The 16,223-nt window shown below is 36.2% G+C and overlaps 1 protein-coding gene and 1 non-coding gene across 3 annotated transcripts; one reads left to right on the top strand and one right to left on the bottom strand.

Moving 5' to 3' along the window:
* Window positions 1-4,323: 4,323 nt before the first annotated feature.
* Trnad-guc (transfer RNA aspartic acid (anticodon GUC)) lies at window positions 4,324-4,395 on the bottom strand. Its single transcript has one exon. It is a non-coding gene; the product is annotated as a tRNA-Asp (tRNA).
* Window positions 4,396-4,604: 209 nt separating this feature from the next.
* On the top strand, window positions 4,605-15,837 carry LOC140055168 (uncharacterized). Of its 2 annotated transcripts, none has more exons than XM_072100406.1 (14): window positions 4,605-4,716; window positions 6,386-6,527; window positions 6,977-7,079; window positions 7,331-7,414; window positions 7,513-7,590; window positions 8,043-8,144; window positions 8,463-8,614; window positions 9,622-9,753; window positions 10,383-10,584; window positions 11,862-12,041; window positions 12,380-12,601; window positions 12,914-13,180; window positions 13,411-13,556; window positions 14,145-15,837. In XM_072100406.1, exons 2-14 carry the CDS (start codon window positions 6,399-6,401, stop codon window positions 14,241-14,243), a joined length of 1,896 nt encoding a protein of 631 aa, XP_071956507.1. In that variant the 5' UTR covers window positions 4,605-4,716; window positions 6,386-6,398; the 3' UTR covers window positions 14,244-15,837. The 2 variants fall into 2 exon arrangements, with proteins under 2 accessions (XP_071956507.1, XP_071956508.1); XM_072100407.1 differs by having other exon boundaries at window positions 14,056-14,186.
* The last annotated feature ends 386 nt before the right edge of the window (window positions 15,838-16,223 follow it).

Here is a 16,223-nt window from a genome sequence, read left to right as displayed (position 1 = left end):
GGCTGGTTGAATTTAACCGTTTATTTTGTCGTTATAAACATTATTTTTAAATTTTTATTTCTACGGAAAGTGATTAACTTTATTAAAACTGTGAAATGGCCTACAAAGTCTTTATAATTTACACATATATATATATATATATAGGCCTACATTTTAACGAAACACACACAACTAAATACAACTCATTCAATTCCGTTTATGATTGTCCTCTTGTTGCTTTGTTAAAGTTGAATATACCAACTCGTACTCGCAGCACAAGTGTTTACTTCACGTTCCTTGTGGTCGTGTTGAATGCACAAAAACGAGGTATCTTTCAGCGGTTACCTAACACATTTAATAGGTTACTTGTTACTTGTTTGGATTTTGATTTATTTTATGATAGTTTAAATGTATTTAAGGGTAAAATTGATAAATCTCTAATGTTGTTATCTTTGTTTATGTTTGTGTTGTTTATATGAATACATTTTATAGTTTATTATGTTTAGATTCAACCTGTTAGTGGCGGTTTCATCGCTGTTTCAACAACTGAATAAAATAAAATAAAAAATAAAAAATAAAAAAATAAAAAGTGTCCTCAGCTCTTGAATCCACTTCTTTCACATTCACTATATATTACACTTTATGTCTAAAATATCACTGGATTCCAAATTATTTTATTGGTGACAATTACTGTCAGAACGCTACTCTATACAACGGTTATGAATGACGTAAAATGTCATTTATGTCAATTACTGAAAAATACGTTATTACGTAAGGAGGCCTACTATAATTCTACTAATTAATTTAAAAAGCTGAGCCAAAGTGTGGCTTTGATTCTGATTCTCCTTAGTACGTCATCATGTGGGTTGACATAATGGGATTAGGCTAAAAATACCCTCTAACACAAGACAAAAAAATGATTGAAAGTAAACTTCAGTCTTACTAGAAAAAAAGAACATAATTCTACAGTTGTTTTCAGTTTTGTAGAACACCTTATCCGAATTTCAGCATCATTAATTCAATATCTTATCATAGATAAATTTTAGTTTTAAAAAGAAAAGACCTAGGCATAATATTCTACAAACCATTTTTACTCCAATATAATAATAGATACATATGATGGATTATGAAGTTGGTAAAAAATAGTGGAAACGAAATTTAAAACAATATTCTCAAAACAATGTATCTACAATGTTATCTTTTATTACTGAACACAAAATATGGGGACAAACAAAACTAGAACAACAAAAAATAGAGGGCGGTAAAGCATTTTATTTAAAGAAAGTCGTCGAGTCGAGAAGAAAGGTTTGGGGATCGGAGGGGGAGAGAGGAGGGGAGAGAGAGAGAGCGAACATGCGCAGTATACGTATGTACGCATTGCGTTGTCATGCCAATTATTGTGCGCGCATTAAAGTTCCTAAGATACAATCTGTTTATATCTAATTCAGAAACTTATCGGAAATCTTATTGGCCTACTTAGTTATTTTTATAAATATATTTTATCTATTGTATTAATTCGTTTACTATTATAATGGGTAATAATTGCAGCGTACTTTGTGGAAATGATACTGTTGAATCCACCGTGGTGGACAATCGCGAGAAATTAGAAGAAGATGAAGGAACTGATGTTGATAATCCGATGCAATCGGTGCCAACCGAAAGCGCTGAAGCTGAAGACGACACCAACAATGCCAATGGCTCCTCGGCAACTGCGTTGGAGGACTCCCCACCAGTAGAGGATCAATCGGATAGCCACGATACGGATAGCAAAGAAAAGAAAAAGAAGCCTTCAACTTTCACAAGAGTCCGTCGGTCAATCAGGTTACAGAGAAGAACCATGGCTGATGTTATGGATTTATATAAAGTGAAAGACTGCAATGATGGTGTAGAGACACCTGCCGTCAAACAAGACGTGGACATACCACTACCTGTTGAAACTAAGAAGGATTCAAATGAAAGGTAATTATATTGTTTAGTGTATGTGGCTATCATTAAATATTGTTTCCTGAAACTCATGATTACAAGTTTTGGTTTTATTTATTAATAATCTGTGAAGACTGACGATACCATTAGATACAGGAAGTACAAACAAAATGTATGGTACCACGAATAAACACTCTAATCTCCAAAAAGGATATTTATAACATAATTATTAATCACGATATTTACGCTCTACTATCATTAACTGGTTGAGACTTCGGTTTCAACTGTTAGATTTCATTTGTCGATAAATATAATTATTGGTACTAAATTATTCTTTATTTCTTAATTATTCCCTAAATTTAGTGTGAAAGAGGATGAATCAGAATTTGTTAAAGAAGGGGACATGAAATGCGAGGATCTGGAAGAGCAAAGTGTTCTGTAAGGATAACTATAATTTTCAATTTTAAAAAAAAATTGTATTTGGGCCAATAAATTACGGTTTGTCTAATTTTGTCTAGATGAAAAGACGTGTAGAAATTACGATAAGCCGCGAAGAATATTATAAGATATATGTTATGTGTTTTTTTTATTTAGTGAGCAGCTTATGCCTGAAGCCATAGATGATGAACTGAATATTGGAGAAGACTCATTGTCGGAGGAGGAAAAACATAGTTTGTGTTCGGATGCAGACGTTGAACAATACAAATATTTGGTTCAAGAAGGCAATAGAAAATTAGGTACAGTTTATAGACAACATTATCTTGTATTTAAACTGTTTATGTTATAAAAAGCAATGATTATAAAATATTGTTTTTCTCGTTCACAGATGAACTTTCTGACCGTTATATTTTACCGAGTGACGTTCCTACTCGTGTGATCAGAAGGTATTGTATAATCAATGTCTTTAATTTAATCATCATTGTTATTAACTATCATCATTGATGATAATTATATTGTTTATGATTTTATTCAGCAATGTCCAAGATTTGTCTGTGGACAGCAAACTTACTACACGTCGTCCCCGACCGCCATCGCGGTGCGGTATCAAGGCTGAGCTGATTTTATCCCACAGAGACGTGAACAGGGAGATACCATCTGCGTTTTCTACAATGGCACAGGCAGATAATGACAGTAAACTGATGGAAGACATTGGAATGCTCAATCGGTACCGCCAAGTAAGTATAACTAACAACAAATAAAGTAAAACACAAATACTTCCTTTTCATAAATTTAAATGTATAATGTTTCTTTATAGCTAAAGCAGAGGCACGATTTGAACGAGATGGCAAAAAGACGAGAACGTAACAGAAGATTAAAAATAACAATGAAGCAACAACACAACCAAACATTAATGGAACCACAGGGTGTGTTGGAAGATGTCTTAGAGGCGGTGGACGAGGAGGAGTAGAGGGAGGTGGTCCAGTAGAGGAGGGGAGGAGGCTGGAGTTTTAAAGGAGACAGACCAGATGGAACTAACAGCAAGGATATATGCGACCAGGACGCTGAGCATAGATTGGGATACTGGGACAGTCACATAAACTAGTGAAGAAACTAATAGACGACGAGTATTATTTACCAGATTTTAGTTAGCGTCTTCTACTTTAGGTGAGTGCTCAAGTTTTTCAGCCCAGTGTTGTCGACTTTGATGTGTAATGTGAACACACCTATTAAAGTAGTACCGTACACCTTTTTAATATTAAATAGGCCTATCTTTCTGAATTAATACTAAACGGATTGCTTCTTTTTTTAAATACATTTTTAGGTTTTTGTTTGTTGGGATGAATCATGAAATGGAGGATATAAAATGAATGATTGTAAATACCGCATAGTCCATGTCGATGCATAACGAACCTAACTTCTACAATATTGGACTGCACGATACGAAACACTGAAGATGACACATTGTCTATTGGTCTTTGTATTCATGAGATGATTAGGCCATAATGCACTGCGATGATCAGATAGACGGATTTCATTGAGAAGACTGAGAATATACAAATAATATATATAAATATGATAAAAATATAATGAGCATTTACAACAATGGTGTAGTCTGTCCCGCATTCCAAATCTCTCAGGTTGTTCGTTATGAAAATGCCTAATTATTAAGAAAAAGTGTAGGCACCAAAGAAAATTGCTTTATTAATGGCTCGCGTCTCTAATAAATAATAACACGAGAAATCGATAATTACGAACAAATGGACATTTGTAAATTTAGATATTATATTTAAAAAATGAATCCTATAGGCGCAGCCTAGACCTAATGTTGATTTAGGCTATTTCTTATAAAAATTACAAGATACCATAGAGATATTATATGAAATAGATATATAGAGTTTTGAGTGATTTTAATCAATATTATTAACTACAAATTCTCTAAAAAAAAAGATATCAAATTGCCAAAATTAAAAAAAGATTAAGCTCCCTGACGGGGAATTGAACCCCGGTCTTCCGCGTGACAGGCGGAGATACTCACCACTATACTATCAAGGAATTGCTGATATCAGTTTTGATTTATATGTTAATATAAGAACATTAACTATATAAATTAAAATATAAATATATTGGTGACTGAATAAAATTATAGGTAAAATGTTTATCTTTATCTATGTTTCACAAGAAAATTCACATTAATTTGAGGAACATGCAGAGAGCGCACCCAATACAATTACGTCATTTCCGACGCTACACATATGACGTCATGCTCTTGAGGCATCGTCTTTGGTTGCAGAATTTTAGCCTCAATATTTATCATCATTTTACACATTCTGTTGAACAAACTGCAAATAATTTCTGACTACACTTGTAACAAAGGTAATTAGTAAATTGTGTAGTATAATTATGTATGTTCATTTTTTACCGTATGTTGTGAAAATGACCTGTGAAAAAACACAAGGGATTGTGTGAAATATCCCATAATTCTGAAGTCAGTGCCCTGCACCATGAATAAAATTGTAATACATGATGGAGTAGTGTATACATTCCACTAGAAAGAGTGGCGTTGTACTGAATTTATTCATGGTTCGCGCCACAGTCTTCACATTATTATCCCAAAGCATGGTGGGCCTACCCATGAATCATTACATTTCTACCCAGAAATCACTCCAAATTTGCGTAGCGATTCCTTTTGGAATAATCGGAAAGTGATCCCTATAGATTCTTTTGATTTTTGGATCATATTTATTGCAATTTGAGTGAAAAACACACTTTTTATACACTTATTAAATGGGACTGTTCCACCCAGACAGAAAACAAAATGGAGTCGAAAATTGTTGGGACAATAGAGAGAACCCAATCAATTGCCATTATCGGCTTTATTAGGCCTCCGTTCGAAAAGTGCGAAGAAAGGGGTTGTTTGGCCGAATTTTTCCCTTGGCTGCTTATTGATCCTTCATATGTCCAGCCTAGCCTGTATTTAATGTTGTTCTTTTTTACTGTCTGAGATCATATCCGCATCATACACACCACCTGATGTATGATTCTTGTGCACAGATCTTTCATTATTTTTTGGAGACAGTAAAATAAAATGTAATTTATTTTTGCATATTTCTTTCTCTTTTAAATACTTTTTCAACTCCTTCACCCACCCCCCACCCCACCCTCACCACCACCACCTCCACCTATTGCTATGCCCTTGTTTTCTAAATGAATACCCCTCTCTGTTCTTCCCAACCCCCACCCAGCCTAACATTAATAACAATGCTCCAATTGCAATATGAGAAACACACAGACATTAACAAAAATTGTTCCACTATCTATACAAACAATGAATTACGTAACATATTTTTACAAATATTATTGATTGATTTTTTAAACTAAACTACATTTCTTACAATATTTATCACTAGCTAGGGATTATAATCGTGCACTAAAAACCCATTCAAGAGACCCTGTCCCCAGTGGCATAACGGCTATGCACAATCACTGGCTAAACCTTGGGACCCCAGAGCAGAGCCCACAAAATAAAATACAATTCCGAAAAGGCCTACAGAACAGTAAAGTATAAAAACTGTAGTACTGTATACTATTTAGGGAAAGTTAAATAAGTACATGTATATGGCTGCCTTTTGTTTTAGCACAATTTCATCAATGTTGACACACAAAAGTCAGAATTAGAAGTTTAAAGTATTAACATTTACAGTAAATATATGACAAAAGACTGCATTAAAATACATCAAAAAATTGGCCACTGACTTTTCCTCAATGGTGTTGGAGGCTTTCTAGACTTGCCCCAAGTCTGTAGCTATTGTCTTTTATTAGTCCACTACTCAGTGTTTCGATTTTTGTCTGAAAATACGAAGCTCATGAAAGTAGTATTGTATGCATACATATGAAATGCCATATTTGCCAAAATATTTATCTTTTTAATGATTTAGGTCCAGAAGAAGGCCCTTGCATAGGGGCCTTTGGACTCTGCATTAGAACACTGTCTGTGTCATTCATTTGACAAACATCTGAATATATCATTTAATTGTTTCTATAGTTTATGCTCTACCATGGATCCTGAAGATGGCGACCTATCTAAAGAGCTCGAAGTGGCCACTGAGTCTCCAGTTATAAACATGATATTGACCGATCCTCAGAATGGAGAGGGAGAACTGACAATACACCAGGATGATGTAACGGTTCGTTAAAACTTCACTTTTATAATCTGCCTATAGCCTAATAAAAACTAGCTGATGATAATTTTTATATTTTTAAATAATTCATTTTTATTCATTAAGCCATCCATTTGTTGTTAAATGCATAATTCATTCATTTTATTTTTTCATTTATTCATCCATTTTTTCATTCATTCAGCTATTCAAACATTATCTGTTCTTCTGTCTATTGATTTATCCATTCATTCATCATTCATTAACATGACATCTTCATTGATATTAAATAAAACGTGGGTAACTCCACACAGAGTGCAGTCAATTCTCTTATTACTATAGAAAAAACACATATTGAGCATTTCTGAAGATGTGTCTAAAAAGTCTTTATTAGTCTTATTTTCTGAAATTATTCATTCCATGAATATCATTTAATGAATTAGTAAATATTTGTCTTCACTAATAAGTAATATTTTCAGGGTGTTGATGTGAATGTGACATCAGAAAAGTTAACCGAAGATAACACACAGGATCTAGAAGAGATTCAGCTAGCTGACGGAACAACTGCATATATTCAAAAAGGTTTGAGCAAATAATGATTTATAAATACAGTCAACTCTCCCAATACACCTTTGTGCTGGTGAAATATGTCTGGTTTTCTGGAAAGTTTGGTATTCACAATGTGTTTTTAATGGTAAAGAGGAATCTGGGACCTTTTGGACCTCTAAAAAGCCTGGTTTTGGGAGAATTTCGGGTTTTCAGAGAGTCCAGTATTATTAAAATAATTGATATAAAATTACAATACCTACTAGAAGTTTCTTCTTTGTTTTTAGAAAGAAGTATAGTTCAGTCTCAAACAGTACAATTAGAAGATGGGACTACTGCATTTATCCAACAGATAACAGATAAAAATACTCGTAAGTACCAATTTAGCTTCATATAAATACACTATTCACATTTTGTTGTCGCATAAAGTTTGATAATGCGTTAATTATACTCATTTTATTTACCCTAGTTGCCTCTTTTGAGGATGGTCAAGCTGTACAATTGGAAGATGGAACTACAGCCTACATACAGAGGGCTCCCAGTAAAGGTACATTCGTATCATTGTAGATGACAGACATTAAACTTTGTAATAAAATAATAATATTATTAAAGGTAGTCTTATTTATATAGTGGCTAAGACAATGTTTAAATGCTTTACACAAAAAAATGATCCATAAAATAACCTAAGATAACCAAAAACTAAAAAAAAAACATTTACACAGCTCATGTACATATATAAGGCAATGGCTTGACTGCCAGGTATTGACTCTCAGGACTCCACAAAGTACTTGGTGTATTGACCTAAGTTTTGGTTCATCATTTCAGCCATTATCAACCCACTGCAGGACAAAGATTTTATTTCTGTCCTGTACAGCTCTAGGATATGCCAGCTAATGATACAATCTCACCCCTCTATCTTGTGTTGTTTAAACTATAACTTGTATAGATAAAAGTAAAAAGTTGCCAGCATACAGTTTATTGTGTTTATTTTGTATGTAGATGGTACTACCCTACAAGCTGTACAACTGGAGGATGGTACAACAGCCTTTATTCAGACCACAATCGCACCAGCAGAACAGATGAATGAGCAGGGGCATACAAGTAAGAGCATTGCATTATTTAACTCCTACCATTTACTGTAAATAAAAATTCAAAATAAACTTCTCGGATACACTGTAGGCCAGTGTACACATCTGGTTCATGTACACTTTAAAGAACCTAGTACATCTTTCGAGATGAGTCGGAGTTACCCTGGTGTACTAGTTCACACACAGCCACTGGCACAAACACATCATAGTACTATACACTGGGCACTCTAGGATAACCATCTTTGACTGAAGAGGCTGTACCCTTGTATAAAGTATACATAATAATAACTTTTCTGCAAACCATATATTGTTATTATTTTTAATGTAATAGCTTTTGAGGCAACTGACGATCCAGTTGGTTTGCTTGATCATTTTGGTGATGATGTCAGTGCAGAACAGGTGGACCAATCAGCTGCAGCTTTGCACTTGCAAGCCAGTACATCCAATTTGACAGAAGATAGTAAACCCAGCATTACAATTAAGGTAAACACATCCACACATTCTTATATCAGCTCACTTTCAACAGTGTTACAGAACTTGCGATGGTAGGTAGTTTATGAGGTACCAGAATTAACATATGTACCTGTGTATTAGATAGTTTATGAGGTACCTGAGCTACCATATGTACCTGTGTATTAGATAGTTTATGAGGTACCTGGGCTACCATATGTACCTGTGTATTAGGTAGTTTATGAGGTACCTGGGCTACCAAATGTACCTGTGTATTAGGTAGTTTATGAGGTACCTGGGCTACCATATGTACCGGTGTATTAGGTAGTTTATGAGGTACCTGGGCTACCATATGTACCTGTGTATTAGGTAGTTTATGAGGTACCTGGGCTACCATATGTACCTGTGTATTAGGTAGTTTATGAGGTACCTGGGCTACCATATGTACCTGTGTATTAGATAGTTTATGAGGTACCTGGGCTACCATATGTACCTGTGTATTAGGTAGTTTATGAGGTACCTGGGCTACCATATGTACCTGTGTATTAGGTAGTTTATGAGGTACCTGGGCTACCATATGTACCTGTGTATTAGGTAGTTTATGAGGTACCTGGGCTACCATATGTACCTGTGTATTAGGTAGTTTATGAGGTACCTGGGCTACCATATGTACCGGTGTATTAGGTAGTTTATGAGGTACCTGGACTACCATATGTACCGGTGTATTAGGTAGTTTATGAGGTACCTGGACTACCATATGTACCGGTGTATTAGGTAGTTTATGAGGTACCTGGACTACCATATGTACCGGTGTATTAGGTAGTTTATGAGGTACCTGGACTACCATATGTACCGGTGTATTAGGTAGTTTATGAGGTACCTGAACAACCGTATACTCTACACATGCTATATAGTACATGTACTATTCACACGGGTTGAATAGGATGATTTGCAAGTAAATACAGTAGTTGATAACAAATGTATTCATTATAACTCAGATAAGAAATGTTACATTAATCATTTTAATTATGTGTTTACAGCATGTTAGTATGAATAGTCTGTCAAAACCGTTTGCAGAAATGAACGCCATCAATCAGATGCTGGGAACCAAAACATTCCGTTGTGCCTATGAAGGATGTGGACGAATGTACACAACCTCACATCATCTTAAGGTAAGTAGACCTATTTTTGAGGTAGTGAAGATATATAAAAAACATATGTATCATTCATTTACACGTAACAATTTTGACATTATATATGCAGTGACCTGAGGCTCCTGGTTTAGGAACCCTAAGTGGCGATCCATCGTTGGAGGCCTCGGGTGTTTTTAGCCTTTTTTAACATATTTTACTTCCAGATTTTTCCTTTGGGCACTGCGCAGTGGCACCCATAAGCTCCGGGGCCCCTGGGTTTAGCCAGTGAGCATTCATAGCCATTATGCCACTATATCACCAATTAGATATAAAGCTTGGTTCTCACTAGAACGTAACGCAAGGACGTAAATGCAACGCAAGCGTTTTAACCAATGACAAGCGAAGTTATAGACAGTTAGCAATCAAAAGCGAATAAGCCATCGCTTGTGATTGGTCAATTCACTTGCGTTGCGTTACGTCCTTGCGTTGCGTCGCTAGTGGGAACCACGCTTAAGCAATAACTGTCCAGGTTGTAGAAAATGTTTTGCTCAATATTTTTATATTTGAATGTAATTGGAGTAATGTATGGGTTTATCTTGGTCTCCATGGATCAGTTAAGTTGAACTTCCATACACAGTGAATAACATAAACTTCTTTGTTTTCTCTAGGTTCATGAAAGGTCACATTCTGGTGAGAAGCCATACCACTGTAACCACCCAGGGTGTGGCAAGTCTTTTGCAACAGGCTATGGCCTAAAGAGCCATACAAGAGTTCACACTGGTGTTAAGCCATACAAATGTACAGATGAGTCATGCGACAAGGCTTTCAAGACATCTGGCGATCTACAAAAACATATACGGACACATACAGGTTGATTTTTTATTAATATATTTATATATATATATATATATACGAAAAAGTACTGTCTGCAGATTGGATAAATACAATATATATATACCGTACTGACGCGGGTATAAGCCCATACTCGGGTATAAGCCCGCCCATTAATTCGAAGATCTACAGTGTGTGTCGTAATACATTATTTTGTATTTGGCGACGTCCATACACCAAAAATACACCTACCTTTGATCATAACCAAGCTAGGCTAATATACGCTAGGCCTAGGCCATATGAGGCCTAGCGGTCCTGTTTTGTTTACACTCCATCGCGGTCGAAGATTGCTTCACACACGACGCTATAAGTCGCCAAAACGGAAAACCACTATTTGGTATCGGCTGCCATAAACAAGCTTATTAAATTTCTTTGGTACATTTCTATTTAACGAACATTGTATACTTGCTTTTCTGCTTGATAAATTCTTGTTCAATTGATGTTTAAAATAAGATATTCTACGATAAATTACACGAACTATAGGCTATAAGCTTAATTTTCCGACACTCTACACCTCGTGTATTTAGAGGCAACGTCGTACACGTGAGGGCGCTCGCTCGCATGGTGGAATACACAGTGTACATGTGCTGTTTTTGACGATCTGCATTTTTGGATCCTCGGGTATAAGCCCACCCCCCAAACTTGGCGTGATTTCATGTTCAAGGGGGGTGGGCTTATACCCGCGTCAGTACGGTATATATATATTGTATATATCCAATCTGCAGACAGTACTTTTTCGATCTTATTAGATCTCGTCAGTGCAGCTGAGGTTTCGAAATGAAATGTACCGCAGAACTGGCACAATATATAGACTGAGCCAGGTATGCAGGACATGGTACACTGATTATGAACACAAAGAGTGCACAAGCTCAACGAGCGTGCTTTGCAAAATGCTAATAGTATTCACAACAAATGCACCGTTTCGAACTGAAGAGTGCTCTACAAAACAACATACTATATATTTATATAGCAGAAAGTAGAGGAGTGTAATATCCAATCTGCAGACAGTACTGTTTTGATCTTATTAGATCCCGTCTGTCAGTATATATATATATTGTATAAATACAAGTACATATTAATTTATAGATCATTTTCAGTGGATAAATGCGACATGGTATTGAAAAAAAAGATACTCTTGAGCCGAAAAAGTAATAAAAAAAAGTAAATAGTAAAATAGCCATACTCACCACTTACACTTAAATTTATGAATAAATTATTAAATTTTATGAATAAATGTTAACATTTTACTTTATTAGGTGAACGACCCTTTAAGTGTCCGTTTGAAGGGTGCAATAAGGCCTTTACAACATCAAATATCAGGAAAGTACATATCCGTGTTCACACTGGCGAACGGCCATACGTTTGTAATGAGAAAACATGTAATCGGGCATTCTCAAGCGCCACCAACTACAAGAATCACATGCGCATTCACACAGGTTAGTAGCAATATTTTTTAGGGTGTAAACAAATACAGATGCTATACAATGTGAAGACTTAAGTTCTGTCTACACTATCAAACTTTATGTGATGTGCCCATAAATGGATATGATGATATGTCACTACCATCTTTGGGCATATCAATACCATATTTTAGCACATCACACATTTTTGTCACATAAAGTTTGATAATATAGACAGAGCTTTACTGGAAATACCTTATGTTTCCTGGTTGCAGGGACATGTTTCAGACAACCACTAGTGAAACAATATTCGTAGGTCATAGGTCATACAGTCACACATCAAAAGCTCCTTAATGTGTTTCAATTTTTCACAGGCGAAAAACCATACGTATGCACAGTAGCTGGCTGTGGAAAGCGTTTCACAGAATATTCAAGTTTGTACAAGCATCACGTTGTTCATACACATTCCAAACCATACACTTGTAACTTGTGTGGTAAAAACTACCGACAGACATCAACATTAGCTATGCACAAAAGAACAGTGCATGGAGAGATAGAGAGAAGTCTTGACGTTGATCCACAAATATTTGAAGCAAGTAAGTGTGTTTGATCATTAATGATAAATGTTTAGTTTGTCCAGTATCGTATGTGAATTCTGTGATACAGCATCACATGTGATACCTGTATCATAGCCCTAAACATTTAACCTAACCTTCCATGATACAGACATCATAAGTACCTGCATGAACCTGATAGCCCCCTTAACCTACCTTCCATGATACAGCTATCACATGTGATACACATGAAGTGCCTATGATAGTGGACAATATTTTTATGTGAAAATACAGCACTGAGCATCCAGTGCATTTGATTAAAAATATTAAATTGCAAACTTAATCATATTTCAGTATCTGACGATGGTCAGGGGTCAGACAAACGTCCTCAAATAGAATACACAATTACAACACGTTCCATGCAACCAGGGCAGTCAAAGAACGACCAGACGCTAGGACAGATCACACTTGCCCAGGGTGGGCCAACAAACATTATCATACAACGTGCAGATGGATCAACGATTCAAGCCACAGAGGGCACTATACTTCAAACTTCTGCTGGAACATTCGTCCTACAACAGGCCTTACCGTCATCAGTACCAGGTGCTGCTACGGATGTTGGTAGGTATATTAAGGAGTAGATTAGATAAAAATAATGAATTTTTATTAGCTGGATGGTGAGAATGCATTAGAACGTGTCAATTATCACTATTAGATATCACTTCCTGTTTGGTAGAGATAATTCTAAATGACGATGCATAATTAAATAATCAAATTTCAAGAATACAATCAGGTGTGTTATATTTTTTAATATATGTTAATGATAAAGCGTTTTTACTTTTTGCATTCAGAACTTGATGATGACGATGAGGGTGCACTGACATTAGTAACTCCTGACACTGAAGTTGCCATTGCAGCCATGAAAGCTGCAGCTGAAGAGTCTGTATTACAAGCAGCCGCTGAAGTAGAAACAGCAGCCCAAATTGCAGAGAATGAGGTATGTTTTATTTATTTTACAGGATGGTTTCAACAGGACACTGAGCATGCCTTGCCAAGATAGGAACTCGTAAAAGTCCTTTGATTTTATGTCTGGCTGCTACAAATACCAACAGTACTGCACTATGTACATATTCTCCGCAGTGTCTGTTATGGGGTGTGGAACTGATTATGTCACAGACACAGCCTTTGATCTCTGGAGCTCAGCATCCTGATGTTAGATTGCCTTGATTATACTGTACTATTTAAGCGTGGTTCCCACTAGCAACGCAAGGACGTAGCGCAACGCAAGTGAATTGACCAATCACAAGCGATGGCTTATTCGCTTGTGATTGCTAACTGTCTATAACTTTGCTTGTGATTGGTCAATTCACTTGCGTTGCGTTACGTCCTTGCGTTGCGTCGCTAGTGGGAACCACGCTTTAGAGAAAACTATATACAATATGTTGCAGAAGTACTTTAATCTGGAAGACAATTGATTATGTATTGTTCATTTTTAGTGTGGTGTAAATGTGACTATTGGCTTTCTATTCGGTTGACTGTTGTAAAGAGTACAAAACTAAAATAGTAGTCTTTTATCATTGAACAGGGAGCAGTAATTACAGAGCCATCAAATGAAGACCCAAGTGGTGAGCTTGACATTCTTGAACCTTCAGCAAGCGCTGCAATGATGGATGTAACCAGTTAAAGAGCACCCAAAATCCTTCAACACTATCAATCAAATTCTTGCACTTAATGGGTATTCTTGTGCAATAGTCATATAAAATAAGTTAAATAACTGTAGTGGTCCAACCACATGTGTTTAGAGTCCCATACCTAAATAGCCATGATGACATGTGTTCCACTGGGCATTACACATGTAGGAATAGCCATGGTCCATAGCCATGGACTAGGAAAATAGTTTTGTGTATGTGTTCATCAGAAATGACATGTGTTTCAACCACCTGGGTGTATGTTACACAGGTAGAAACAGCCATGGTCCACTGGAAAGGTGGTCCTGTTCTAAGTGTTTATCAGGGATGATATGTGGTCCAACTACTGTACCTGGGTGTATGTTACACATGTAGAAACAGCCATGGTCCACTGAAAAGGTGGTTCTGTTCTAAGTGTTCATCAGGGATGATATGTGGTCCAACTACCTGGGTGTATGTTACACATGTAGGAATAGCCATGGTCCACTGAAAAGGTGGTCCTGTTCTAAGTGTTTATCAGGGATGATATGTGGTCCAACTACCTGGGTGTATGTTACACATGTAGGAATAGCCATGGTCCACTGAAAAGGTGGTTCTGTTCTAAGTGTTTATCAGGGATGATATGTGGTCCAACTACCTGGGTGTATGTTACACATGTAGAAACAGCCATGGTCCACTTGAAAGGTGGTCCTGCTCTAAGTGTTTATCAGGGATGATATGTGGTCCAACTACCTGGGTGTATGTTACACATGTAGAAACAGCCATGGTCCACTGAAAAGGTGGTCCTGTTCTAAGTGTTCATCAGGGATGATTGTGGTCCAACTACCTGGGTGTATGTTACACATGTAGAAACAGCCATGGTCCACTGAAAAGGTGGTCCTGTTCTAAGTGTTCATCAGGGATGATTGTGGTCCAACTACCTGGGTGTATGTTACACATGTAGGAATAGCCATGGTACAATGGAAAGGTGGTCCTGTTCTAAGTGTTCATCAGGGATGATATGTGGTCCAACTACCTGGGTGTGTTACACATGTAGGAATAGCCATAGACAGGGTGATATAACCAGTCAGTTGGGCTAATTTCTTCATAATACACAATTTATATTAGTAATAAACATTCATTATTGACTAAGTTGGTATATTTGTCATTGTGTTTCCTATGCAACAGTAGGCCTACTAAAATTTTATTTAATTTTGGTTACAGAATATTGTTGATCAATATATAAATTATTTTGTCAGTTTATTTAATTCAATGGAATTATATTTACTTTGTAACCAGCATGACAGAAATAAATTAATAATATATAAACCATGCAAATAATGATGGATTTTCTGATGCTTTTTTATTGTTGTTGAGTTGACCAGTCTTCTTAATTGTCATTGTTAAGATCCATTTTGAGAAATGAGAGATGAAGTTCACCCTTACACTGTTATCACCTGTGTGAAATTGGCAAACACCTTCATCAATTCTATACGCTGTCACCATGTCGTGCAGCCTGCGTTATGTACCTTAGATTGAAAGATGTGTTGAGACGGGCAGGCCTGTTCGTGTCATTTCACACTGAAATAGGCAAATACTGTGGCGCTACTTTTAAAAAAATAAATAAATGTGAAACTGCCGCATGTTATTCTCAAAATGAACAAGACATTAATAAAGTTCCCACATATTTTTGTTGGAAAAAAAACCAGAGAACCAGTTCAAAAAGAAATTCTAAAATGTATTATTGGTCAGTACAAAATAAAACAGATCCTCCTTTCAGGACAACCATATTTAGGGGACACTTTTGTTAAATGAACAAGGGGCAATATATGTTTACCACTATGAACAACTCCTACTCCGGGGACACCCCCATTTAGGGGACACTTTGTATGGAATGGATAGGGGAGGGGGTTTTGCTGTACTGTTGTATCTTTTGAACATTTAGTAATATAACTGAATTTAAAACAATTTATAATTCCGATGTCGTTACTGTACAG

Source organism: Antedon mediterranea, chromosome 7, assembly GCF_964355755.1.
Source record: "Antedon mediterranea chromosome 7, ecAntMedi1.1, whole genome shotgun sequence".
Taxonomy (NCBI): domain Eukaryota; kingdom Metazoa; phylum Echinodermata; class Crinoidea; order Comatulida; family Antedonidae; genus Antedon; species Antedon mediterranea.
This window is presented reverse-complemented; position numbering and strand designations above follow the sequence as displayed.